The following is a 27,036-nucleotide window of genomic DNA, read 5'->3' as shown; positions in this document are numbered from 1 at the left end:
AGAGAAGGAGAGGGAGAGAGTGAGAGAGAGAGAGAGAGGGAGAGAGAGAGGGGGGGGGTAGAGAGAGAGAGAGAGAGGGGGAGAGAGAGAGAGAGCGGGGGGGGGGGGGGATAGAGAGAGAGAGCTGCCTTCCCTGTCTCCCCGCACAGCGGGAACTAACTGCCTCTCCCAACACGCCATCCTCCTCAGACTGAACACTGATAAGCTGAAACAGAAACACCGCTGCCGTGGCACAGAACAGACCCCACACCCCTACCGGTGTCTGCATCAAAATTCTGCTCTTCATTTTATTCCAGACTGCACTACAAACCTGAAACCTCCACAGCATGAGAGCCACAATCAACAGCAATCCGCTGACACGCTCCAGTGGAGCCGGAATACACCGTTTTATTAAAACATTTATTGTACATGTACAATACATTCTGGAATATATTACAATATAAACGATACATGTACAGAAAAATATATAACCTATGCATAATGAAAATATGTCGCTATATATTTCAGATACACTTTGCTTGCATTGGCACATATTGCTCCTCTGTGTGGTCAGGCAATCTGCCTCAGCATGCAAATCTATAACGTCCTTGATGTGAAACATCCAGGATTACCTGCTCCAGACATGAAAGCCGTGCCACATGCCATACCCCACATGCCCTGAACACACTCGGGGAAAAACGCATCCCCTGGAGGATGTTTTTAATCCAGCCCGTCAGTTTCACAGGGTGTCGTCATGGTTGGACCAATCAGAGCATTACGTATGCGGTGAGGTCACATGACCTGGTGTAAGTACAGGGCTGTTTCCTGCAGCCTATCGGCCAGGAAACAGGCACACAATGTCAGCCTGCATGTGGGGGGCCGTGGGGGGCCGCGGGGGGCCGATCGAGTGCGATAAGAGCTTTCTTCCACTCCCCTGTTACATTCGGAGGAGATTAATTGTAAACAGAGCCCCCGTAGATTTATTAGTAATTTCCATTCACGAGTGTTTCCTGTAATTCTTCCCCGATTTCAGCGGTGAAAGAACCCCAGCTTTATAGACGCGCTTGTTTGTCTCATCACATATGCAGGCTCCCGTTTTGCCCCGCAATGTTTAAAAATCTGTATGAATCAGGTAACCTTCTGCTGCAAACCCAAAGGCATCACCGCCCTCCGTGTGACTCAGAGCCTCCCTCACCTCACCTTCAGTGCAGTCACACCTGCTAAACCAGGGCGTCTCAGCAGAGCGCTGCTCTCTTCCTGAGCTCAGGAGAGCGCCACCCCGGGCTGGCTGCTCGGCACCAGGCATTCGAGGGAACGGGGTCGCCCAACAGTCACCCAGACAAATTCCACCGCTGGGAGATGGTTGCAGCAGTGCATTGTGGGTCCTGGCAGGAGATAAACTGCAGTGTTCTGCCTGCACGATCGGTGCTTATCTTTCATTGTTCTGAAATAACAACAGGCGACTGTACAGATGCACAAAGCCGGGTTCTGTTCGGCTTCTCCAAGCCCCCTCCTGATAACTAGCCTATTCATCACACCCCCACCCCCCAGACCCATCCACCTTTGAAATACAGCAGTACCAGCTGCAAGCTATATGCTAATACCCGCACGCACGCTGTCTTTGCAATCCTGCCTATAGCCTGGCAAATCCATCCTCTCCTGGTTATTGACACCACAGCCTGTGGTGGTGTTCTGTTCTCACTCACATGCAGATAAAAGTGAGCACTTAATTCCTTCCTGCCACATGAAACCTCAGTCCCGGTGTCTGTGCACTGGGCTCGGGGCTACGCCTCAGCTGAAGAGAGAGAGGTGCTACAGCACATTCAGTTCTACAGCGTTATATTTGCACTCTCACCAGCTAAAAATGGAACGTGCTACTGTGCACTTTACAGTGTTTTTGAAATGACAAATTGTGCAGACCAAATTAGGCTCAGTGTTGATGGCAGGTCACTGAAGTGGCAGCCACATCTGTTTCTCTCTTTTTATTTTTATCTTTTTCATTTTTTTCCCCCACAGAGTGTTGGAGATCTTATTCAGATGAGATTGCTATCAAGACCAATAAAGTGATTATTTTAACAGTGTTAGGAAGCACAGATTGTTCTCTGAGCTGCATAGGAGAGAAACGAACCACAGGAAGCATCTGAACCCAGGGCGGGGCGGGGGTAGGAGTGGGGCGGGGCGGGGGCTGCAGTGGGGCGGGGGCTGCAGTGGGGCGGGGGTAGGAATGGGGTGGGGGTTGCAGTGGGGTGGGGGTAGGAGTAAGGTGGGGGCTGCAGAGGGGTGGGGGTAGGAATGGGGGGTGGATTCACGGCAGGGGGCCGCAGTGTTGCGTGCACAGTGTCCACTCTGATCCATCCACACATCTCAACGAAACACTCCCCCGGGGGGCAAACGCCACCACACCACGGCAAGCCTGTCCTAAAATCTGCCCTTTAGATGCAATGCATTATGGGCAGGGAGGGTCCTTGGTGTGTCTCAGGGGGAGAAAGGCACGGAAGGAGGCAGACAGAGGTCAGGGGTCGTGCTCTGTGTCTGTTTGCGTAAACGCTGGCTAAACAGAAGCCCTCCAGGTCAGGAGGGGTCTGCCGTATTCTCCTTGTGGCACGCGACAGTCCCTCCTGTCCTTGATGGGATACAGACGCTGGGGCAGGTGAGTCTGCACGACAGAGTGTCTCTCACGCTTACTGTGCACTCGTCTGTGAGAGCTATATACAAGCGCACGCCGCTGTGTGTGTGTGTGTGTGTGTGCGTGTGTGTGTGTGTGCGTGTCTGTGTGTGTGTGTGCGTGTCTGTGTGTGTGTGTGTGTGTGTGTGTGTGTGTGTGTGTGTGTGTGCGCGTGTGTGGTATTTGATTGTGTGTGTGTTTAATGTGCATGGGTATGCACGCGCGTGTGTGTCGGGGAGCGGCTCGCGTTTAATCCTGGGCTCTGAGGACAGCAGACTGATGGGCTGCCGCCCAGCGCAGATAAACGCTGCAATCACATCAGCACATTTCCCGCCCTGCTGAGCACCTGTGATGGAGACAAGATTACCCCGCTATCCCATCATGCATCACTCTGTATGCTTCCAACTCAGCCACGCATCACAGGCCTGACCCCGGCCCAGATTTTCCTGCGTGTGGCCCTGATGGAGTCTCTCTAGGAAAGAGACAGATTACACAGGCCTCGGAGGTAAAGCCTCTCAGTCAGGGGCAGTCTGGCAAAATGGGGGAGGGAACAGGGTGGGTAACTCAGCTACTGACACATTCTCCATTCATGCTGCTGGATACTGACTGCTTATTTCTCACCACTGATTTTATCTGGCCATTGGCTTTTGTTCTTTTTTAAGTAAATGCTTAGTTGCAGTGTAACAATCTATAATAGCCATGTCTGGATATGGATTTGAACCCACAACCCTCTGGTAAAGGGTCTTGAGATAAGAACAGGGCTTCATGATGACACAGTACACCATCTAGCTGACTAACTGATTAAGGGGCTGGCACTGATGTAGAGCATTATAGGTAGGGAGATTGTAACCACAAGGTTGCTGGTTTGAATCCCATGGACATTATGGACATTGTGTAAAAGCCAGAGCTGCAGAAGCCACCCTGGACACGCGTGCAGATGAATAACATCATCCTTCAGACGCCACCCCGCGCCAGATGGAGCCATTAAAAACCTGCATTAGCATCAGAGAGAGATAAATAACGTTAGCCTTCAGACGCTACACCGTGCCAAGGGGGGCCCTTTAACACACGCATTAGCATCCGCTACAGTTTGGAGTGTCACACAGATACCGTACATAATGAAAGCCAATGAAGAGCTGAGCACACGGGCCATTACTGATATAACACGCACCCCCAACGTCCCCCACTGCCCCCACCCCCCCAATCCTGAGCCCACGGGCCATTACTGATATAACACGCACCCCCAACGTCCCCCACTGCCCCCACCCCCCCAATCCTGAGCCCACGGGCCATTACTGATATAACACACACCCCCAACTCCCCGCCGCCCCCCCCCGCCCCTCCCTGTCCCCCAATCCTGAGTGCATGGGCCATTACTGATGTAATCTACACCCCCATCCTCCCCCTCACCACACCCCTCCTCCACCACACCCCCCTCAAATCCCAAGCTCATGTCCACAGGCTCTCGCCTTTGGAAGGTCACTGTCAGACTCACGCATATTAACACTGAATTTATTTATCTCCCCCATCAGCACCCCCACCACGCCGACTGAATGAGAAGACACACTCCCTCTGAAGAGCCTGATTTCAGACACCCCCCCTGCAAGGTCACGCAGTGCGTGGCCGGCGTCAGTGGGCAGTCAGGCGACACGGGAGACGGCGATGTTCTTCAGCGCTCAGGATTTGCAGCATTAATAATGTGAATTAATGTGTGTGTACGTGTGTGTGTGTCGTGATGCTGCTAACGTAAATGCACGTAACGTAAATGGGGTATTCCTTTACAATAGTTTAATTCCATTCATAAAGTAGGTCCCTGAAAAAAACAGAAATGCAAGAGAAGAGATGAAGAGATGCTAAGAACAGTAACATCCTAATGTTGGCCTGTATTTATTTTGGCAAGTGAGATATTGAATGGTACTGATCAAAAAACAAAACAACCAGGACAAAGGTAATGTATTGCTTGGATTTTCTAGCTGGCTTGAGAAGCCCTGATCTGTGCATCGTACCGGGCAGCACCAGCGCCGGGCTGAAGCACCCTGATGCGGCAAGCAGGGCCAGAACAGCGGGAAGCACCAGCCATACAAAACCATCACTGCACCGCACCGCGTCCAGCACCAGCAATTTAGCTTTTATCAACAACATGCTTCTATTTTCAAACACACCGCAGCACCAGCTTGTCCCTTCAAAGCTGTAGCCCATGAAAATCTCAGCAAGAAGCAACCGATTTTTCCTGGCGGCTGTCAGTTAAACTGCAAAACATGACAGCACTAATTATACGCTCAGCAGATGTTCTGTGGACAGAGAGAGGAACGTTAGCAAGCTACACAGGATAAATGATAAACCATGAATTAAACAGACATGGTATCGATGCCATTGGATTATCCTGACAGATTTCTTTTCGAGGAGAACATATTTAATGTGTGTGCAGGAAATGAGGATGTATCAATCTGTCAGCACACAGGGATGTAAGTCACTGTCTTTATTGTTCTCTCCATGAACGAGGGCCAGCCTGTTAAATTATTCACCAGGTCTGAGGGCAAACACCTGTACAGCACATTGATCATGACACAGCGCTGCCGACATGTAAAGTGTTAACGAGAAATGAGAATATACAACAGCAGCTTGTCAACAACTGAAACATAGTCCCACTGAAACTGAGGGGGCAGTTTCACCCGTACTAGGTTCAGGCTACTTTGCTATCACAGTGGGGTGTCGGTCAGGACACAGGAGTCAGGTTCCGGGTTCAGGTGTTTATTGGGGATTTTGAACGGATGGATGCGAGGGTTTGTGGTGCATGTGTGTGTGTGGTTCCTTTGGCACAGACGCACACAACAACAGCACAAGGTTTTGTCCCCAAAGGCTTGGTCTCCCCAGTTCTTCACCTCCCAGATATTGTTGTGGTACTGAGGTGGGGGAGGTCACTACCACCTTTATCTTGTCCCGTATCCCCGGCCCTATTGAGGCCCTGATTGGTGGCCAAAGGATACGGGCAGGTCCGAGGGCAAATGGTGACCTGGGGGCCGTCCTTGGGGGTGCGCCTGTGCCTCAAGTTCCCTGTGGGGGTCCTGCTGATAAGGGGAGCAGCAGGACCGGTTTGGCCAGGTTTCAACTGAGTCGTAAACAAGTGCCTGTGAGAGGTGGGGGTGGTGCGCAAACAGAGACAAAGACAAAGACAGAAACATACACATGTGGCCCTTTTCTACACCCACCACATATGACTGTGTGTATGTGTGTGGAAATCCAGTTGTAGACTGGTCACCTGATACTCCAGTTCCACTCAGCTGCCCTTTACACATGCAACTTTCAGCTGTTTTCTGATCTGAAAGGTTTTCTGGTACATTTACAGCAGTAACTCTCCCACACCACGGCAGCAAGTTAAGGTCTGTCCGGTGAAATGGTGTTGAAAGCAAATGACATTGTTCTCAAAGCACAAAAGCACCTCTGCTGAATCACATCTACTATATCACCACCCCAATACACACACACACACACACACACACACTAATATCCACCCTACTGTTTTGCACAAGAGGAGCTGGGAGTCTCTCAGTGTTGCAGGTTTGAGTGTGTCACAGGCAGCAGGAATATCAGGCTGTATTAAGGATGAATGCAGGGCAGAGTTTACACAGAAATATGGGCCACTTCGTGTTCCCCACGCACCCACGAGCGTTTCCGGCAGAGCACTTTTGTCAGGAGGATGTCCTTTGAATCCTTTGTATATTAAATTTCATATTCATACGTGCAGGCACGGCGCACACAGCTCACGACAGAAATCGTTCAGATGCACAGTGCCACACTGCCTATTGTATATTAATACAGAAAATTAGCATAGCCTTTTATTAAAATATTAATGCCCACAGTTGTGTGCTTCTTAATGATCTGCCGGAATCGGCAGGGCACTGAGGCTCACTGAGCAGGTGGGTTTATGGATGTGTGAGCTAACCTCAGTAATGAGAGACAGGAAACGCATCACCTCTCTGTCAAAAGCGTGAGTGGAGGTGGTAGTAGCAGTAGCAGTAACCATGTTGTGGAGCAGAACTGAGACTGTTGGCCGCTTCCAGAAAAGAGTACATCTATCAATATGCGCAGCAGCGTAGCATAGCGGTAAGGAGCAGGGCTCATAACCAAAAGGTTGCTGGTTCGATTCCCTGCTGGAGCACTGCTGTTCTATCCTTGAGCAAGGTACTTAAGCCAGAATTTCTTCAGATGTATAAATGGATGACATGTAAAAGTTGTAAGTCACTCTGGATAAGAGCGATCTGCTGAATGACAATGATGTAATGTAGTCAGTATACATGTCAAATAATAATTTCAAATGTATCCTGATTCCTTCCTCAAAGAACCGCTGTAGGTGCCCTGGAAGTCTTGACTTTCTTTGCTTGCTGTAACGGTGCTAAGAGCGAGGGTAGCATGTCGGACGCTTTGAAGAGCAAGAAGGCTCTATTCTCCCAGCATCCAGCAGAAGTGAAAAAGACTCAGATGTAACGTATCTGACATCTGTGATGGACTGTCAAATTAAGGAGAGTGGTAGTTAGCTTTAAATCAGTGGCAGGAACTCGCTGTCATGGGAAGCTCGTTATTTCTGAACGCTTCAGTGAACAAAACAAGAGCTGTTCAGAGGGAAAGGCTAATTTTATTGGGTTCCCGTTTTATTTTTTAGTTTATATAATTAACCTAGTTATATACATATATATTAATTCTAAATCATGCATTATTTTTGTTTAATTGAAAATCATGCCTGCCTCAGAGAATGTGATTTGCTTTTAATGGTAATTAAGAATCATTAAAGTAAATGAAAGTGATATCTATAATTGAATTTTTCGCTCATTTTTAGAATAGGACAAAAACCACATCTGCAAGTGTCATTAAGGCAGCACGTTACATTTTAGTCAGTATTTTTAAACAAATGAGACATCTCAGCCGCTTCAAGATTATCTTTTCTCCTTAGCATCACGTGGACAGCGGATTAAAAAACGTGCCTTTCGGGCCGCCTGGGCGAATTAACGAGTCTATGACGTGAAAGTTCTACTGTCAGGTACAGTGACGTAATCTGTAACCTGACATCACAGGTATCCTCCGAATAGCGGTATTATTTAGATCGCTTTAGTCAGTCGTAGTTTTTTCACCCTTTGCAGATATCTTCCCTTCCATTATCCGTGCTCGCTCAAATAACTGATAAAATTGATAATCGGTTATTATATTTACTGATACGCCTTCAACGGACCTACGGACAGTTGCACCAGCAGGTGGGGAAAAAAGTTGAGGGTAAGAAACCCCCCGAATTGGTGATCTGATTTTTACACTTGCTTACAGTTACTTGCTCTTGTTCGTGGCAGTATCAAACAGTTCAGCAGCCGTTTCACTTACGGTTCAGGAGAACATGCCTCCTCTACCAGCCGTTTCTCGATAATGCTATATGGATTCGCAAATAGTAACTCAGCCTATATTCTGTGAGTGGCAGGCCATTGTGCGGATTTGTGTATGAAATCATTCCCCACATACACAGGGTAGGCGCAAACTTCGGCCCCGCTATGCGGGTATACATCCTCTCTGAGATGCGACGCAATGCGCACGCTGATATAGATCTCTTATGCTTAATCCAAGTCCAGAGAAGTTCTTGGCTGTACACGTATTCACTATATTGATTCCAGCTGGAACATTTATGTAAAGAAAGGGCTAAATGCCCAGCCATTGTGAAATCTACACAAGACGCAATACTACCAGTATCACCTATTAGTAAATCAGCAATCGGCAATATTCTGTATTCTGAGCAAATAAATCGCGCCAGTGAAACTAGTTTCAGTTTGCATTAGCGTGGCAAAGTGTCTCTTTTAATACCTAATTTCTTTCTCTTGCTCTGTAGTAGGCTTAGCAATTATGCGCACGTATGAAAGAAAGGTAGCATAAAAATCCATTTGACGCAATAGGTGTAGCCAATTGCTACTTCGCACCTAAAGCTCTGCTCTGCGATTATTTTAGACAAAGAAACGGGCTGAACGTGCGATATTGCTAAATACTGTGTAAATTCAGAGTTTACACAGTGCAACGCTCACTTTCTTACAAAAGCGAAATGAGGAAAATGCACGTTTTACCTTGGTGACTGATGTTAAAGGTGGAGTCAGCTTATTACTAACAATAAACTATGTTTTTAGATGGTTTAAAACCAGCCTCCCATTTTAATGCAAGACACAATCAATGTCGTCAGAGTCAAGGACATAACAGCAGTGCTACTCAGGATAAGACTGTCTGCAAATAAATAAATAAATAAATAAATAAATCTTTTCCCATCACCTGCCACTGACTGCCACACCAGGCATATCTATCGTATTCCATCATGTACATCATGTTTTCCAGTCATATCGGATGGGAGCAGCATTAATATTTAATGTTTAAGTGGTTTCATGGCTATGCAGAGGAATGAGACTCTTGTGCTCATATTAGGATCGAATTCTGAGCTGAGGACTGACAGGCGGATCCACAAAGACTCATACCGGAAGAAATGGGAAGTTATAGTCTTACAGAATCCATTTTACCCCAGACAGAAACACACACATACACACACACACACTCCACATGCATGCACATACACACTCAAAAACACAGAGACATCCATGCACACAGACACACAAACTCACAGACACAGGTGTATACACACACACAGAAACACAGATTTACACAGATCTACTGACATGCACACACAGACACACAGAAACACAGATTTACACAGATCTACTGACATGCACACGCACACATACCCGTCTTTGTTCAGTCTCCAAATTTTTAATCAAACAGCAACAGAGATGCTTGTGAGAAAGAGCCCTCCGTTCAACACAAAATCATAATTAAACAGAAACGCTTAATAGGAGGAAAGAGGAGAGCATAATTAAAGCAAAGATAATTACTGTTCTTTGTTATCAGTTGGTGCATAACTACAATTCACAATAGAGGCAGCGCCGTGAAGGAGACCCACGAAAAGAATGGGAAACAATGAGATGCACTGATATTGCAGCAATGTTACCAAACGTTACTAAACAAACACACACAACTGTGGGCATGATGTTGCTTCACAGAAATTCCCGCCTGTTCAGCTGGATAGTTCTTCATGGAAAATCTGAGTGTTACAGCCCCAAGTGCCACGCCCCACCCAACACCCGAAGCTGAGGAGAGAGAGGCGTACCCATCCTACCGCCCCCCCACCCCCCACCCCCCGCCCCGCCTCTCCCCCCACCACTTCACTGAAAGAAGAACAACAACATTATAATCAATACGATCAATATGTAGGCCATTGTTCAGAATATGCCAGGCGTGTGCTGGAAATTGCTGCAGATGATACCCGCATCTGCGTGAGCAGAATAAATCGCTTACAGTAAATTACACCCTCGGCCTCTCGCGGGCAGCGCACGCCGTGTCTCGGGATGACAAACGAATTGAGTGACAAATATCCCCTCTGTAGCGAGGGAACCTGGTTAATTAGCTGCTAATGGTGCCGCACGCGAGTGACCGCACCGCACCAAAAGCCACAGGAAGAGGGACGCATTAATTAAGCGGAGAGCAGAGTGCGATTCTGTGTGTGCTCTCAGAGTGCAGGGGAACCGCATTGTTGTGTAGACAATGCAAGGTTTTTTTTTTTCATTTATTTCTGCTTTGCGGTGGGAATTTAATTGTTCTGGCTGCTTGGATACCCTTACAGCAGAAACAGCTCCGAAGAGGCACTAATCACAGCGTGCAAAAAAAAAGAAAAAAAAAAAAAACAGCCTCCACCTTCTGTATAGCAGGGGAGACAGATGAGCGCGCCTCTCTCCTTTTGTGTGGAATGAATGCGTCTCTGTGCCTCTCCGTCAGGACAGAGCTGCTTGGCACGGGGTCTCCCTCTGATAAGCGGCAGAAGTCTGCAGCCTCACTTTGCCATTTGCACATCAGACTGCTTCTGTTTGTTTGTGCTTATTGTTTACTGAACCACATTACGATGGCAAATTAACTGCTGCGGAGAAAGCAGATCAAGTCTTTTGTGTAAGAGCTGAGGATATTAAGGCATTGATGTGAATGCGCTCATGGGCAGCATCTTACAGCGTGCCAGGATAGCCGATCCCAGAGGGCGTGGCTGCAGAGTGGAGGTGGAGCCTCGGGCTCCACCCACAGGCTGCTGTACACTCAGATGATGGAAACGTCAGCTCTGTCTGCAGGCCGGAGCAGGAGCACCAACCTCACACTGACCGGTTCTGCCCCTGCACGTGGCGTTGATCTGAAAACGTGGTGATGATGGTTTTGGACCATCTGACGGTTGGGAGAAACGGCACGTGTGGTTTTCCTGTGGCTTGGTGACAGTGCAGGCTCTGCCCAGTCTGCTGTACGGCGGGGCTTTACAGACCGGCTGGCCACAGCTGCTCTGGGACCCCTTTCAGACGGGGCCTGGCAGCCCGGGGGCATGTGGGGCTGGATGGTGTGCGGTGAGGACAGCGCATGTGGATCTCTGGGGCGGGTAGCAGGTGCGAGAGGGTGGAAGTGGGCCAGCTGCACAGGCGGGGGGCGGGTTGGGGGCACCGCCCCCTGACCCCCCCCTCTGACCCCCCCCTCTGACCCCGCAGCGTTCCAGAACACACTGCACCATGCTCCATCTGCCGCGGACACGAGGGAGAAATGCACTCTGGGTAAAAGCACTTTTTTGGCATTTCAGTGGGATTCTGAAACTGATCCTGGAGGGCTGCAGTGCCGCACTTTGCTCCAGCTCTCTTTGGACTATCAGAACCCTCAGCAATGAGGGCAGCGCAGCCCTGCAGGTACCGCTGCCCTCCAGGATCAAGGTAGAGCAGCCCTGCAGGCACTGTGGCCCTCCAGGGCCAGGGTAGAGTAGCCCTGCAGGCACTGTGGCCCTCCAGGGCCAGGATAGAGTAGCCCTGCAGGCACTGTGGCCCTCCAGGGCCAGGGTAGAGCAGCCCTGCAGGCGCTGCGGCCCTCCAGGACTAGGGTAGAGTAGCCCTGCACTAGCCCAGGCAAACCAGCAAACTATATGATGCTTTATCCAGAGTGTCGCAAGAGACATTTACCCCATCTTTCTAAAGGCCCAGCTGCCTCCCTGAAGGGAGGTACAGGGTGGCGTCACTCAGGAAACGAACAATGAGCCCTTTAACAAGACCATGTCACTTCCTGTTTCACTTCCTGTGGCCTTTCCCGCCTTTGACCACCTGGGCGCCCGTACCAGCGGATCAGACAAAGGAAGGAAGGCGAGAGAATGCTCTGTCAGTCAGCGTCAGAACCAGGGGAACAGTGCCTATTATTGGCTATATTTGTACGCCTGGTATATGCCATGTTTGGTTTATTTTGTTCTGTCGGGGGCCATGGGTTAAAGACCTGCCAAAAAGCAGGACAAGCAATTCTGTCTGAGTGCCAGAGCACCGAAAACCCCCCCCCCCCGCTGCACTGTACCTGTGAAACTCTGCCTGCTGTTCAGAGCCTCTCCAGTGCTTTACACAGCATCCCACAGATCCGTCTGCTATGGGAGCACTCACACTTTACATAACATTCATTTAGACACTCTTATCCAGGACGACTTCCAGCACAAGAGAACAGAGGTGTATCCATTCAAGTTGAATGAGCAACAGTGTCAAACCAGGCTAACGGCAGTCCCAGACCAGTGACCGTGAGCATAACACTACTCAAGCCCTAAACACTATTCACACTTGTAAAACACTCACACCTGTGTGAAAACAGGTGCTGTTCAAATGGGCATCTCGTGGTAAAATGTTGTTACTATGGGAGCCGCTGTCAGTCAGTGTCTGAGTGATGAGTCATTCAGTGACTCAGTCAGTCAGTAAAATAGCCAATCTGACAGACAGACAGACTGACTCCAGCCTTTTTACCAACGCTTGTTAAAGTGAGATTGATTCTGGGCTCAGGAGTAGTGTGTGTATTGTTTTGTCTTCTATTAGACAGGCTTATCTCAGAGAACTGCTTCTGTGAGATAATGCAGTTAAAAATAAAATATGAGACCCTAGATGCCCAGAGTCTCATAGTGCCGTGTGTTTCCTAAAGCTCAATATCAGCTCTTCCCACAGAACAGCACCATGAGGCTTCAGTGACGGGCTGTTTGTTTTATGGAGAGGATGGGGGGGGGGCTTTCGGGGGGGCAGACGGCACTCTGCTCTCCCGCACTCCGCGGCGTAAACACCAGATGCCCACCCCTCCTGGAGCCTCAGCGATACGCAGATACAGCAGCCAGTAGAGACACCAGAGAGCTCTAATGGCACTAATCCCCCTGTGTATACCACACACACACACACACACACACACACACACAATCACACACACACACACACACACACACACACACACACACACACATACACACGCGTACACACACACACGCGTACACACACACACACACACACACACACGCTGCGGCTCTCGTGCTGCTACGCCCCACACCCAAACACCCCACAGCAGCGTGTCTGTCTCCACCCTCCTCTTCATTCTGAGGAGATCTTTCTGCTATGTATGTGTGTGTGTACGCGTGTGTATGTGTGTGTGTACGCGTGTGTATGTGTGTGTGTGTGTGTGTGTGTGTGTGTGTGTGTGTGTGTGTGTGTGTGTGCTGGGGGGTGGGTGATTAACTACACCAGCAGAAGCACAGCCCCTCCCCAGGGGTGCAGTGGGGGTGGGGCATCACGGGGGCTCGTCTGCAATAGACACAGTAGCAGCCAGGACTGCGCTACATCACCACCAATCAGTACACACACACACAGATACACACATACACACACATACACACACACGCACGCACGCACGCACGCACGCACGCACGCACGCACGCTATGTCTCGGGCTCGGCGGACACCCTGCAGCCTCTGTTATTGGGCAGCACGGACGAACCCCGGAACAAAGGCAGTGCAGTTGTCGTGTTTCGAATGTCAGCTGCCATCACTGCAGGGCAGCAGAACGTCACACAGAAAAGTGTTTTTTTCCCTCCGTTTCTCCCTCTCTCCTGCGTTGCTCCCCTGCGCCTGTTGTTTTTCAAGGCCATAAACTCCTTTGTTTTTAATCCCCATTAGCGACCCCCACCCTCACCCAGGGCATATGCGCTGGCTTTAGTCACTGCTGCAGACATGGACGCGCATCGTTATGAAATGGCATGGTGACACATCTGGTTCACCGTTTGATCTGAGGAAGAAGGACGGTAGAAGAAAAAGCCCATCTCTCTTCTGTATGCTACAGGCATAGGGCCTATATGGCTCTGACAAGGATTCTCTGAAAAAACATAAACCCAGGAAGTATGTTTGGGTAGAACGGCCAAGCATTCCTTAAACACTACCTCCCTCTGCTTTTATGATGTGCATTTTAACTGAAAATCATTGTTCCACTCCAGTAAGTGAAACACACATGATTTCCATGCGCTACTGTTTATGCATTGATTTTGGCACGTGTTTTATGACATTTTTCGATTGTCTGTAGAGAGTAGAAATGTCAGAAATGTAAAACGGCAGTAAATCTTTCGGTTCTCCTTCAGCTGAATATCCTCGACTCAACAGTCCCCCTGAATTCCACTGTTATCTTTGGATCCATGTTACCTGTGCCTATTGCATTCCCTGCAATGGTCAGAGTTTTATCCTTTAAATCCCCCTGGGAAACGCAGGTCGGTTTCATACCTTTTGGTTCCGTTTGCCACTGACGTCACCAACAGTTTACAGCTAAAGGGACAGTCTAATGGCAGCAGTAAGCGATGAAGAGAGAAACACCGTCTCACCGAGAGTCTGTGCTCTGATTGCACAGGGACAGAATAAGCATCACTGGAGTGCGCCTGAACCAATCAGCTCAGCCCGTTCCACGCGGCATGCGCGCGTTTCCCTGGCAGGCCAGGGACGGCTCGCAGCTCCAATCAGCACGGCCAATCACGCTGCTCCTCTGACCGGCGTCGACGTGATCAGACTGCGTTTGCCCTGAGCCACTGCTGTGCTGATCCTGGCAGTGTTTAGGGGAAGCTCATCATTAAATTCAGACGAGGCGTGACAAAACGGACCGTACGAATGAGCGGAAAGGAGAGAGAGGGGGAGCCAGGCAGAGCGGAAGGTTAATATGGTGAGGGAGGAGGATCATGGGAAGGGGGGCGGGACCTGACATCTAAACGAACGTGGCAACCTCAAACCCAGGCACTATAGATTAAGCAGGAGAGTTTGCCATGTCGAGTAAGACCCCTGCCGTGAGCCACAGTGGATGTTGGAATAACGCAGTCACACAGGCCGCATCAGAAACGCACTCTGTGTCAGACTTCATTTCCAGCGCTGTCTTCTCAATGAGATCACCTCCCGCCAATCGATGAGGCGGAGAGGGGGGAAGTGCAGGAAGAAGAAAGGAGAAGCTGTGGGGATATTTCTTATTACCTGTGAACGCTCTCGTACTCCTGAGTGCAATCTGAGCCTCGAGACACTTCTCCTGATAATAAGACACTGCTGTGCTCATGTGTGAATGACACCTCCTTACCTGCAGGCTGCCACTTTGGCAGGCAGGTGGGGGGGGGGCAGACAGGAAACGAGTCTGACGGAAAAAAAGGCGTGAGGAAGGAAAAAGGAATGAGGAGAGAGAGGAGAGAGGATGATGGCTAATGACAAAGGGAGAGAAAAAGAAAGAAAAGGAGAGGCTGAAGGAGGGGTAGAGAGAGAAAGAGAGGGGGAGGAAGAGGTGGCAGGGGAACGGAGGGATCATGGTGCCAGCCGATGGCGGGACAGGTTAGGGGTGTGCCACAGATGCCCCCCCCCCCCCCCCACGCTATAATCCTGGGCACAGTGCCAGGTGATCAGCCAGCCCATGTAAGACACTCACATTTAAGGGAACAGGCAGCCAGAGAGTCGCTGGGGTGCAGTGATACAAAAAGCACTCCCCTGCACCCCCTCGCCACCGCCCCCCACTGAAAGGGGCAGTGTGACACCCTCCTGTTGTAAAAACACTCAGAGGAATTAAGCCCCCCATGTTGTCGCCATCGGCAACTGAGACGGCACCTCCCATCTGTCCGGTGTTTTCACTGGGAGAGGCTTTTAAAGTTTAAACCGTGTCTTCATCCTGTAATTCCAAATCCAAAGATTTAATCAAACTCTCACTGCTCTCCGCAAACCGCCGGCCAGTCCGAGACTCCGCCCCCGTTCGCGGGAAACACAGGCAGAGCAATCGCACTAAAGGCATTATTTCTAATCTAAAGTACCATTTTCAATGTCCTGAAAAGGGACCACTTAGATTATTAATACTATCAGCTTCATACCGTAGATGCACAGGTTATTAGCTGGATATGCAGATGGCTTGATGTTGCTTTTTGTGTGGTTGTATCATATCTCCTTACTTGGCATTTGTAGTCCATAATTTTAATTGCTAATGCTCTGTAAGGTGCCCGAATACACCAAATGAATTATCAATAAAAATAATCATTACACTGTTATTACTCATAGTGTTGCCAACTCTTGCCAACTCTTGCTAAAATGAAGGTTCAACTGTAAGGCAAGATACTTTGAAATGTTTGACTGGAATGTGTGGGGAAAAGGGGACATGTGTCATTGGCTTGCAATGCCAAATTAGATTTTTCCACTCCTTGCTATCCATAATCCATTGTTCCATCAAACCAGGAAGGAAAGGTAAGATTACCATCTCATAGTGACCACACAGAGATGGTTACCACAGATATTCCATCTATCATGAGCAGATCCTCAGTTCTGTGCTTCACGTTGAAAGTTCTGTTTTTGCCATTGTCAAAGCAATAAATGATTTGCTGAGTTGTTATGAACATTCTTGAAGGGTTGTGGTCTAAAACAGAACACCCATAACTGGCACAGAAATGTAGACAGTAGAACCAACAGAAACCTCCTGAACAGAGTACAAGGTTGAAGGAGCACAGCAGCTGAATATCTGATCACAGAGGAATAACTGTGGTAACCTTTGTTCAAACAAAGTGTGAGTGACATCACAATGGAGAGGAATGCTGGGATAGGAGATGGAAAAACATCATGGAGTATCTGTGACGTTGTAATGGAGAGGGACCCTGGGGTGAGGGGAACCTCTGATCTCCAACCACTGAAGCATGTCTGCAGTTTCATGCTACAGAAACCGCATTTTTAAGGACCAAGCACACATATGGAGATGTCCTCTTGCCTGTTAACTGCAGCCTGAATCAAAATGACTTCACCCCCTTCTTCTTACTCTACTCCTACTGTGGTTTATGATGCGCAACAAATTTGCCCCCGATCATCACCTTTTCAGTATCTGTTCATCTCTATGGGGCTGGATGGTGTGGGAGGGAGGGGGTGGGTCCAGACAGGATTAGCCTGGGCTACTGTGGAAAGCCAGGATGCCGTTTCATTAAATCAGCACTGCGCTCTTATGAAACGGCGCATGACAGCCATTGATACACTGCTGGCATATTGATTAACTGCAGGTTGTTTTTCTTTCTGAGAGCGAAAATTGCTTTCAAGCCTTCATTGACAAGTGAAAGGTCCACTTATAGCAGAACTGATGTTTCAGCAAAAAGTACAACAAGGAGCTAGCTGTGGAGACTGAGCTTTTCATTCCATCAGAGAATATCCCTCCGAAATGATGAGCTGGCGAGCTATTACCAAAAGGCCTTTTCATCTGCACAGTGCTTCTCAGGCCATCTCTTTAGGGGCTTCGTTATTATGTATTGTTAATGTAAAATCATTTGAATTCTTTAAAGAGTCTGTGAGAACACCCGTTTCATGCATTCTTAAGCGGCAATGTTCTATGGCAGTTTTAATGCTATTGGAGGTCTTTTTTCAAAATCAGACTGTAAACATCTACTTTGCAGTACTCATTTAGTGAAAGAAAAGCTTTGTAAAGTATGGAATCGCACATATCCGTCACATTCTGGATGCCTTCAGAGTATGCCACAACATGGTGTAGCCCTCAAATCCTCTTATGAGATTCTAAATAAAGTTTTTGGATAAAGTCTAATCTATAATCCATCTAGCATCCCTATATCAGTAATGACTGGGTCTTAACCTAAACCCTGCCATTTAGATTACTACAAACAGCATACTGTCTCCTTCTCTCTCTCCTCTCTCTCGTTCACCCTTTCTCCATCCCTCATGTCTCTCTCTCTCGCTTTCTCATGCTCCATCTCCATCTCTCTCCCTGTCATAGCGATGATGATGATGATGATGAAGAGGATCGTAACGGTGTCGGTCAAGCCCATCTCTCCTTCACCTTGTTCACCCCTGTCTGAGACAGAGGGCAATGACTGGCATTCTCTGGTCATGCACCGTGTGCTGATGCATTATGGGAAGGCTGGGGGTTTAAGAATTACACCCACTGGGACTACTACTGCTCAGAGCCTGTGGTAACACTGATGAACCAATATTTACTGTGCACTCCAAGAGGAACAAATACGCAAAGGCTGTTTCTGCCCCATCTAAATGAATCTAAATGAATCTAAATGAATCATCGAGTTCCCCTTCGTTTGCTGTTTATTTGCGTTTCATCATCAGCTCAGTTTTTTCCCAATTACAACTGATGTAACAGTGGGAAAAGCCAAAGTGCCAAAATATCCAACTGCAGCCGTTTTTTTAAAGGTGGAAGCTGTGAACCAAGAGGATGTAGCTTTCACAGGAGAAACGAGCTTCTCCTGGCCCACCTGAGCTGCAGGTGAGCTACACCTGGGACATTGTCACCAGCCCGTCTGTGGTTCAGATATACTAGAGATGGGAGAGAAGTGTTCCCACAGCTCACTGTCCATATGTTGGCAAACCACAGATATGACCGTTGACTGGGAGGGCAGGCAGGTCCGGAGGAAGTAGGCCTGTTTGTTCTGTGTAAAATTTCAAGGACAGAATGTCTCTTAGAGAGCCTGTGTTGATGCTTACTCCAAGATTGGCAATCCAGCCTTATTCACATGAGAGAACAGACATTTTACCTCTCCAGCTGTGAATGCAATCAGTCCGATTCTCTGCTTTGGTTTCCCCAAAACAGGAAACGACAAAAGAATATGCGCCAGGACCTCCTCAGGCATAATGAGTGAGCCAGCAGCACAAAGCTCATCTCATTCATTTACCGAACCTAAGTGCCACAGCTCTACGACTGTTCTGGGATCAGCAGCATTGGAGCAGCAGCTGAGACTCCACCAGCTAAAATGCAAACCGCTGCACTCGGTCACAGCACAACAGCAAACCTGCCACTGAGGCAGATCAGGCCTGAAATGGCTCTCTGGGGCACAGTACGGGCCCTTATGATTATGGAGAATAAATTTCTCTGAGTCCAACATGCAGCATCTCGGCGCAGTTTCCCTGCCACAGTGCTATCCACACACCCAGCAACATGAAAGACCCTGGGAGGCATAAATAATGCATTGTATTAGACATGGTGTGCCCTGAGTGCGTTTCCTCTTTATGAGACGCTGAGCGTAGGACCAGCACCGTCTTTCTGGGCCGTGCCCCAGTTTTTAAAGAGGCTCCGCAGCTCCTCTGAAATCCAGTGTGGGGAGGCCCCCCCGCCTCTCCGCCCCCCCTAGCCGCATACAACAGAGCTGTATTATACCTGCGATATTCCCCCTCTGAGCTCACAGCCGCCTGCAACACCATTATTTTTCTAGGTGCTGCGGCTTCAGAGGAGAAGGTTAAGAGCCCCACCGTTTCTCATGAGAGAGAGAGAGAGAGAGAGAGAGAGAGAGAGAGACAGATGCAGTGGAAACAGAGGATGCTATAATCCCACTTTAAAATAGAAAAAAAAAAAAAGATTCAAAAATGTTTCGACTTTAAAGCCGCTTGAGCGTGTGCATGGTGAGGGTAATTCAGCAAAGGCAATGCAATTCGAGCTGAAACACTTGTTTGGTGTTTGTGTAGCTTAGAAAACCCACTGCAATTTTACAGATTCTGCACATCCACAGATAACAGCTCAAAATGACAACAGGAACCATTAAGGTAGCCTGGACAGAGACTGACATGCGTCTTCACTCAGCCAGCCCCCTGAACATGTGATACACATCCTCAGCCTCTGCACTGTTATCATGACCATCGCTATTTTCGTGGACGTATTAGCAGTAGCATTTCTTCACTTGGCTGAAGTCCATTTGCATCTCCTACATTATCCATTCATACAGCTGGATATTCACTGAAGCAGTCCGGTCCCTCTAGGTATGACGGGAATCAAATCTGCGGCTTCCAAGTCACAAGTCAACTACTTTCACTGTAATCACCGTCACTGTCGCCGTTTATTTCTTTTAGCAAATGTGAGTCCGTGGGCTCTGTGTTCTAGGCTTCAGTCCAGCGCCGGGGTTCTAGATTCTGGAACACATTCTGTTCCTTACTGTCAGAACACGGTCAGTCTCTCTGGTTACCAGTGTGGGTGTGGGGGAGAGAGGCTACATCGCGTGCCTGCAGGGCGTCTTGCTGCTTGACCCGGCTCTCCCTTTAATCCTTGAGATCCTAAGCTGCAGGAGGGGAGTCTGGGAGTAATGCTCCAACGGGAGTGCATTTGCAGGGAAAAGAACAGTGTGTTTCGATTCGGCTGAGCCAAGTCACAGCCGAGAAAGGCAGTGAGTCACTCAATTTCACTCTGTTTGTTTGGCGTGGAAATTGTTAAATTTAAAAGTCACCCTAAATTCCCTCTGGAATACACATTTGTACACATAAACACACATGTACATACAAATATACACAAACATGCACACACATGCGCGTACACACACACACACACACACACACACACACACACATACACACACACACACACACACACACACACACACACACACGCACACACATGCGCATACACACACACACACACACACACACACACACACACACACACACACACGCACACACACACACACATATACACAAAGAGGAATCCAGAAAAACAAAGTTGTTCTCTGGATCAGGCCAGCCATAATATTATGCAACAGTTGTGGTTATTCAGTCTAACCACAATGCACACTGACCATGGAGTAACTTTAAATTTATGAAATCTTATTCAATCTTGAGTTTGGTGCTGACTGTGAATAAAGAAAAATGCATGTGTAGGTTGGACATTACATTACATTAGGTTATTGGCATTTAGCAGACGCTCTTATCCAGAGCAACTTACATCAGTTACAGTTTTTTTTTTTATACAGTGTTATCTATTTATACAGCTGGATACTTACTGAGGCAACTGTGGGTTAAGTACTTTGCCCAGGGGTACAACAGCAGTGCCCCAGTGGGGAATCGAACCAGCAATCTTTCAGTTATGAGGCTTGCTCCTTAACCGCTATGCTACACTGGACAAAGGAGGATCTTGTTTAAGGCATCTGTAAGGGAATTCTGGTTTGGAGTAGGGTTTGGGTTAGGGTGAGGGTTTGGGTTGGGGTTAAAACCAGAATTCCCCCCCCAGCCCAGTGCAACCTGCGCAGCCCCCACCTGGGTGATGCACCACATCCCTCGTCTGTGCCAGGACTCCCACCACACCACGGCTTCCGCCAAGAGGCCACCGTTTAATTAGACAATTAGATCAAGGGATAATTAGAGGGGAAGATTGGGAATCGGGCCAGAAGGCCACGGTCAGCACCCCAACTGGTGCTGAAAACCACCAGGAGCATTCTGCAACTACGACAACAGCACAACAGTGACAATTAAATTATACTACTGCTACTATCATTACTACCATGATTAATACTAATAATATTGATCTTCATCAATGATGATAATAATAACTATAACAACATGTAATAAAATTTCCACCCCTACCTGCCCCCCAGCCAAATCACCCACTCACCAGGCTGGCCAATAGCACGGCACCACTCCAGCCCCCTCCCTCCCCCCCCAGGCTCCTTCCTTTTCAGATTCTGTCAAAATGAGTTATTCTGAAGGCACCTGGGGTCACACCGAAAGAAAATAAAACCCACTTATGAATCTGCCTTCCACTTGCTGTGGGCCACTGACTTGGAGTGCAGTTAGTACGGCCAACCAAACACCTTCCCTGGGGTCCCTTTTCAAATACTGTGAAATAATAGTAAAAAAAACAATACTCTGCGAATCTGAAATCAATTTCAAGCTCCAACGAGATAACACTCGATCAGGGATAACCATACGTCAAAAAACAACAAGCGTTTTTTGGGACTCAGGAAGGTAAGGCAGGCAGTTACGGGCCTGCCCAGGTGTTGGTTTAAAGCTGATTAGCATGATTAGCGGAAAATCGCTGGCACGTTCCAGCGTGGCTAATGAGACGAGAGGGAACGTAGGCGAAGCTGCTGGAGTGGATTTGGTTCAAGTGTTTGAGAAGATCTGAGGCCGGACGGTAATCGCGGTAAGCTCTGGTAATGACAGCAGTCTGGTGCTGAAGGCAGGCTGGCTTTAAAGTGACAGAGCTCTCACCTGAGACAATGTCCTCCTCAAACCGCATCAACATTAACACATAAATAGGGTTATCACATTTTTAGCTTTGCTTCACCAGGACAGCAGCAGCATATGAACGTCCCTTTATGTCAGAGTTAAAACAAATTAAATGAAAACTGTAGCATTCCCAGTGGCTTGTTACCTGCCTGATTCTTCAGAATGTATGCCCTGTATGGATAAATCCATAGCACTTTTCCTCTGAATTGCTACCAGTTAATTTCAGTGTAACTGTCACTATGGTCTTTGTTTCTGTGCAACAAAGCACACACTCAGGGAGAGGGTCAGGTAACTGCAGCTTCACGTTGCACAGTTACCATGGTTTTTTTTTACCACATTCATCCCGAGCAACTAAGTGTGACATTACATTCCATTATTGGCATTTAGCAGACACTCTAATCCAGAGCAACTTACATTACAATTTTTTACATGTTACCCATTTATGCAGCTGGATATTTACTGAAGCAATTCTAGGTTAAGTACCTTTCCCAGGGGGTCCAACAGCAGTGCCCGAGCGGGAAATCGAACTGGCAACCTTTCAGTTATGAGTCCTGCTCCTTATCACTATGCTACACTGCCACTATGACCAACAAATCATTACAGTTACTATCCCTCTGTCCGTCTCTGTGAATAATTCTGAGAGATCAGTCCCTGGCTGATGGAGAGTGAGGAGGAGAGGACTCCAGCAGGAACAGCGCCTCCTGCTGTTTGGTGAGGAGAGCGACAGACAGGAGGTCGCTCTGCGTTGCCCCCTCAGCTCTTCCCCATGGGCATGCACCCGTGACGAATCGAGCAGCTGGACGCTGATGTGTGCAAATCGGGACAATAGCTGCAATTTGACGGCTGTTACATTCAGTGGGGGGTAGGGGGGGTAAAGTACTCGCATTTCCTCACTGCTAGACCTCAGTAACATTCCTGTCCTCCAGCACAAAGGTATCAGGAAAAACCTCAGCGACACTAACAGGGTACGGCTGAGCAGCACAGTAACCGCCCTCAAACCTGCACACACAGACGACCCGAGCATGAGTGTTTAAATGCAGACCCCCCCGCCCCGAACACACACACACACACACACACACACACACGCACACACACACACACACACACACACACACACACATACACACACACACACACACACACACACACACACACTCACATACACGTCTGGTGCCATGCCCTCACTGGGCCCTCCAAGCTTTTGGGGTCAGAGGTCGACTTCCTCACAGAGAGGGGCGGAGAGGAGGAACAAAGGAGGGGGGAAAGGTGAAACAGAAGGGGGGGGGGGGGGGGGCAAAACTGACGCTTCGCCCCCAGACAAAGGCCCTGCGGCACCACTGAAAGGGGGGGTCGACGTGATTCAGCGTGTCCCCTCCTGACACACGGCCTCTCTAATCACAGAGCCGAGCACAGAGCAAGGTGCCCTGTCTGTCAGAGATGCAGCATTCTCTGACCGCAGTGCATTCTGGGAGCCAAGCGACGGGAAAGGCCCACGTCGAGGACACTGCCCGCTCTCCGCCACGGTGACAGCGTCCTTCCACGAGACGCCGGGGGGGTGGGGGGAGGATGGGGGGGCAGCAGGTACTCCAGGCAGCGCTGCGTCAGGGATGTCTTTGTGAGGACGAGTGACAGATGTTCCGTAACACTCTGCCCGTGTCCCCTCTCTCTACCGAAACCCCCCCCATACCTCCGCTGCTCCTCTCAGAACCCTCGCTCCCTCGCACCGGGGCTCCCGAGGATATTTGGAATGCTGAATATTCATGTAAATGTAATAAGTGTTCAGATATTCAGAGCAACGGACTCAGTACCACATATTAACCACTGCGGAGACCCCCCTCCATCCTTTCAGTGGAATATGAATATGAATATTATCATCCCTCCCGAGGGAAATAACATTTTCCTATTTCCACACCATCCACAAGCCAACCCATCTGACGTGAGAAACACCTTGTGTCAATTTCAAAGCCAGACTCGGCTTGCAGACAATGCTCCCAGCCATGGTGACGAGGCTGTAGAAATCAGTTATTACAGCCTGCGTAAACGGACACCCACATTATCATATCAATTGTATATACAGGATCATTGCTGGGCATTATGTCTGTACCGTGATGAAAGGTGCTTTAATTATAGCACTGTCAGCTAGATGTCTGCTTTTTGATGCTGCTCTGCCTCTTCCTCCTCTGATATCTCTGTAATGTTTGAAACATGCAGGGGATGTAATAATGTAATAGTGTATGAAGCTGAGTAACTGATGAGAGGTAAGAAACAGCACCTCAGAAGACGTGCCTATAAGTGGTGAAAATGTGTCTGTCTCTTACAAAGGTGACAAAAGCCATCTCATGAAGGGAAGGTGGTGGTGGATGTTATTGGCTGTCAGGATGTGTTAAGTGGGTTGAATTCCTCTACCTCCTGCCCTCTTTTCTGTCCCCCGGGGTGTGTAATCTCTGCTCCTCTCTCTCAGGGCGCAGCAGTAGGGCGTGGGTTCCAGCCCTGGACAGTGATACGGCAGCGTGTCTGAGACAGTACCGAGAGGCTGCATTGATCCAGCGGGATCCCGTGGAAAAAAGATCATTGATCTGGAACAATCTGCAGGATCCTGATGAATCGAAACATGGATGAGGAGGCGTATCTCCACCCGGGACCTGGCTGGCCATCCATCTGCCTGAGTGTCCCAGGACACCCCCATCCCACCCCACCCCCCTGAAAGCCCTGACCCCCTCTGTTCACCCGCGTGACTAATCTCTCCCCCCCCCCGCCAACGACCACGTGGCCCAGTCCTGCTGCTCCGCGGACCGGTGACAGGGATGCCGCGAGACACCACCCAAAGAGCGCAGAGTCGCACAGAGTCACACATCATTACAGACTTGCGAAACGCCGCCGAGAGGCTGCTGGTCTCCACACCACATGCCGGCGATAACCGCTCCGTTTCACAGGAAAGCACAGGGCTGCCCATTTCCCAGCACCTTTCACATCTTTCATCAACAGCTGTTTATGTACACAATGGGTCTGTTTAGCACCAAGCACAGATGCAAACACACTGTATGCATTCTGTGTTTAAAGAGCCTCCTCTCTGTCCGTCTCGCCCCAGGACCACACGGACTGCATCACTGCCGGCTGTACAGCACAGACACTGTAAAGCGGGTCAGCTTCCCAACGTCCAAACTGTCAAATAGTTTGTCAGTTTTACAGGGAAAAGGTGCCCTGTTCTGCAGCTGACTGCAGTCATTCCGCTGGTAAAATCTCTCCTCCATCCTCTAACCATGGGGGGGAGGTCCATGCACTCACCTGCACTAAACATCACCACAAAAACCACCAGCAAGACGCATGGCTCCATTCTCAGCACGCTTTCTTTTTTTCCCCACGTTTCTAAACAGCAGGATCAAGTCTGAGAGAGATTTCCGAAGGATATGGCATGTTAAAATTATAAGTAAAAAACTTTTCCTTTTAACACGCGGGTGACTGCTCACAAAGACGAATGTAGGTGGACATTAGAGAGTTAAGCGGAATTCTCTCTCATGTTATGAATGGATTAAACAGACCCTGTCGAGAGCATCTCCTGAGATTTCAGAGCGGGGGACAAGACCAGACACCCGTGCTGACACAATGAACAGGAGTGCAGGCACTTAGAGAGAGAGAGAGAGAGAGAGAGAGAGAGAGAGAGAGAGGGAGGGAGAGAGAGAGAGAGGGAGAATGCTTCTGCTGATTGTGCACATAACACAGCGTGTGAGAGAACAAGCACAACCATCCAAAGCCACTTTCAGAACAACACTTCAGTGAACAGACAGGTCAGAGAAATACACATTCTTTTCTTCTCTATGCTAAACGGACAGCCGTACCTGTTTGCCAGATGTAGACAGGTTTGGGGTCCACCGCCGTTTGTGCCAGCACGTCCCGGAGCCCCAAAAACAGCAGCGCCGCCCCCCACAGGGGGAGGACAGACCCTCTCGGAGCTGTGGCGCGGGTCCCCATCGCACACGCCGGCCGAGTAAATCCACAGAAGCACGAGGTGAGGGAGGGAGCGCGCAGTCTGCGTCCGCGGGGAGGCGGAGTGGGGGAGAGGGGTGCGCTCTTTTGTCCCTCTGGTGTGAGGGTCCTTCTGTCCCTGAGTCCCGTCGAAAGGGTAATCCAGCAGAGCCGCTCTCCTCTGCTCTGCCCTGCTCGTCCGCCGGGTCACTGAAGGAGAATGAGCTTCCACTCTGAGGAAAAGGAACAATAGATCCGTCAGCCGAGTCTGCTGCTGCTGCACCCTACGCCCGCTGCCGAGCTTCCCCGCCCCTCTCTCTCTCTCTCTCTCTCTCCCTCTCCCCCCCACTCACTCACTCACACTCTCTCTCTCTCTCTCCCTCTCTCCGCACTGTCCTTTTTTTCTTTCTCTCTCTACCTTTTCACCCTCTTTCCATTTCTGTCTTTACTGCCCCACTCTCTCTCTCTTTCCAACCTCTCTCTATTATCCCTCTCTTTCAGACCTCTCTCTGTCTTGCTCTCCTCTTTAAAACATCTCTCTATTATCTCTCTCTCTTTCAGACCCCTCTCTCTCCTCTTTAAAATCTCTCTCTATTATCTCTCTCTTTTCGACACACTCTCACATGGACACTCACCCTCTCTCAGTATGGGCCGACAGCTGGAGGGGGGGGGGTGTTGAGGTGGGGGAAAGGGGGGGTGTGTGTCTGGAGGTGGTGGGGAGGGGGGGGGGGGGTTGGGGGCTTGGGCTGTATGGGGAGCAGGTTATATCAGCAGAGAAACCGAGTCAGCCAAAGCAGCTGGGAGAGAGATGCAGACGTGTGTGTGTGTGTGTGTGTGTGTGTGTGTGTGTGTGTGTACAGGAGAGAGGTGGGGGTAAGAGAGAGGAGAGAAAAAAGGACTGGATGGAAGAAAGGAAAAGGAGAGAACAAAAAAAAACAGTTGAATGTGAACGAGTCAAAATCTTAATGAATAATTGATGATATCTCAGTTTGACCTTGTGTGACATTCACCAAAGATTCAGCATTCAGTAAGAGATCCTCAGATTCTGCTAACCTACACCAGGACTGCAGGACCATACAAA

The 27,036-nt window shown here is 49.1% G+C and overlaps 1 protein-coding gene across 1 annotated transcript in view; it reads right to left on the bottom strand.

Moving 5' to 3' along the window:
- LOC118768937 (thrombospondin type-1 domain-containing protein 7A-like) overlaps positions 1 to 26,245 on the bottom strand; it is an 86,017-nt gene extending 59,772 nt beyond the window's left edge. Inside the window, exon 1 of the mRNA XM_036515915.1 lies at positions 25,829 to 26,245. Coding sequence (XP_036371808.1) covers positions 25,829 to 25,961 — 133 coding nt within the window. The 5' untranslated portion in view covers positions 25,962 to 26,245. The remainder of the gene's footprint in view (positions 1 to 25,828) is intronic.
- Positions 26,246 to 27,036: the final 791 nt, after the last annotated feature.

The sequence above is a fragment of the Megalops cyprinoides genome, chromosome 21 (genome assembly GCF_013368585.1).
Source record: "Megalops cyprinoides isolate fMegCyp1 chromosome 21, fMegCyp1.pri, whole genome shotgun sequence".
Classification (NCBI taxonomy): Eukaryota; Metazoa; Chordata; class Actinopteri; order Elopiformes; family Megalopidae; genus Megalops; species Megalops cyprinoides.
The sequence above is the reverse complement of the archived record's forward strand: the minus strand, read 5'-3'. Positions and strand labels throughout refer to the sequence as shown.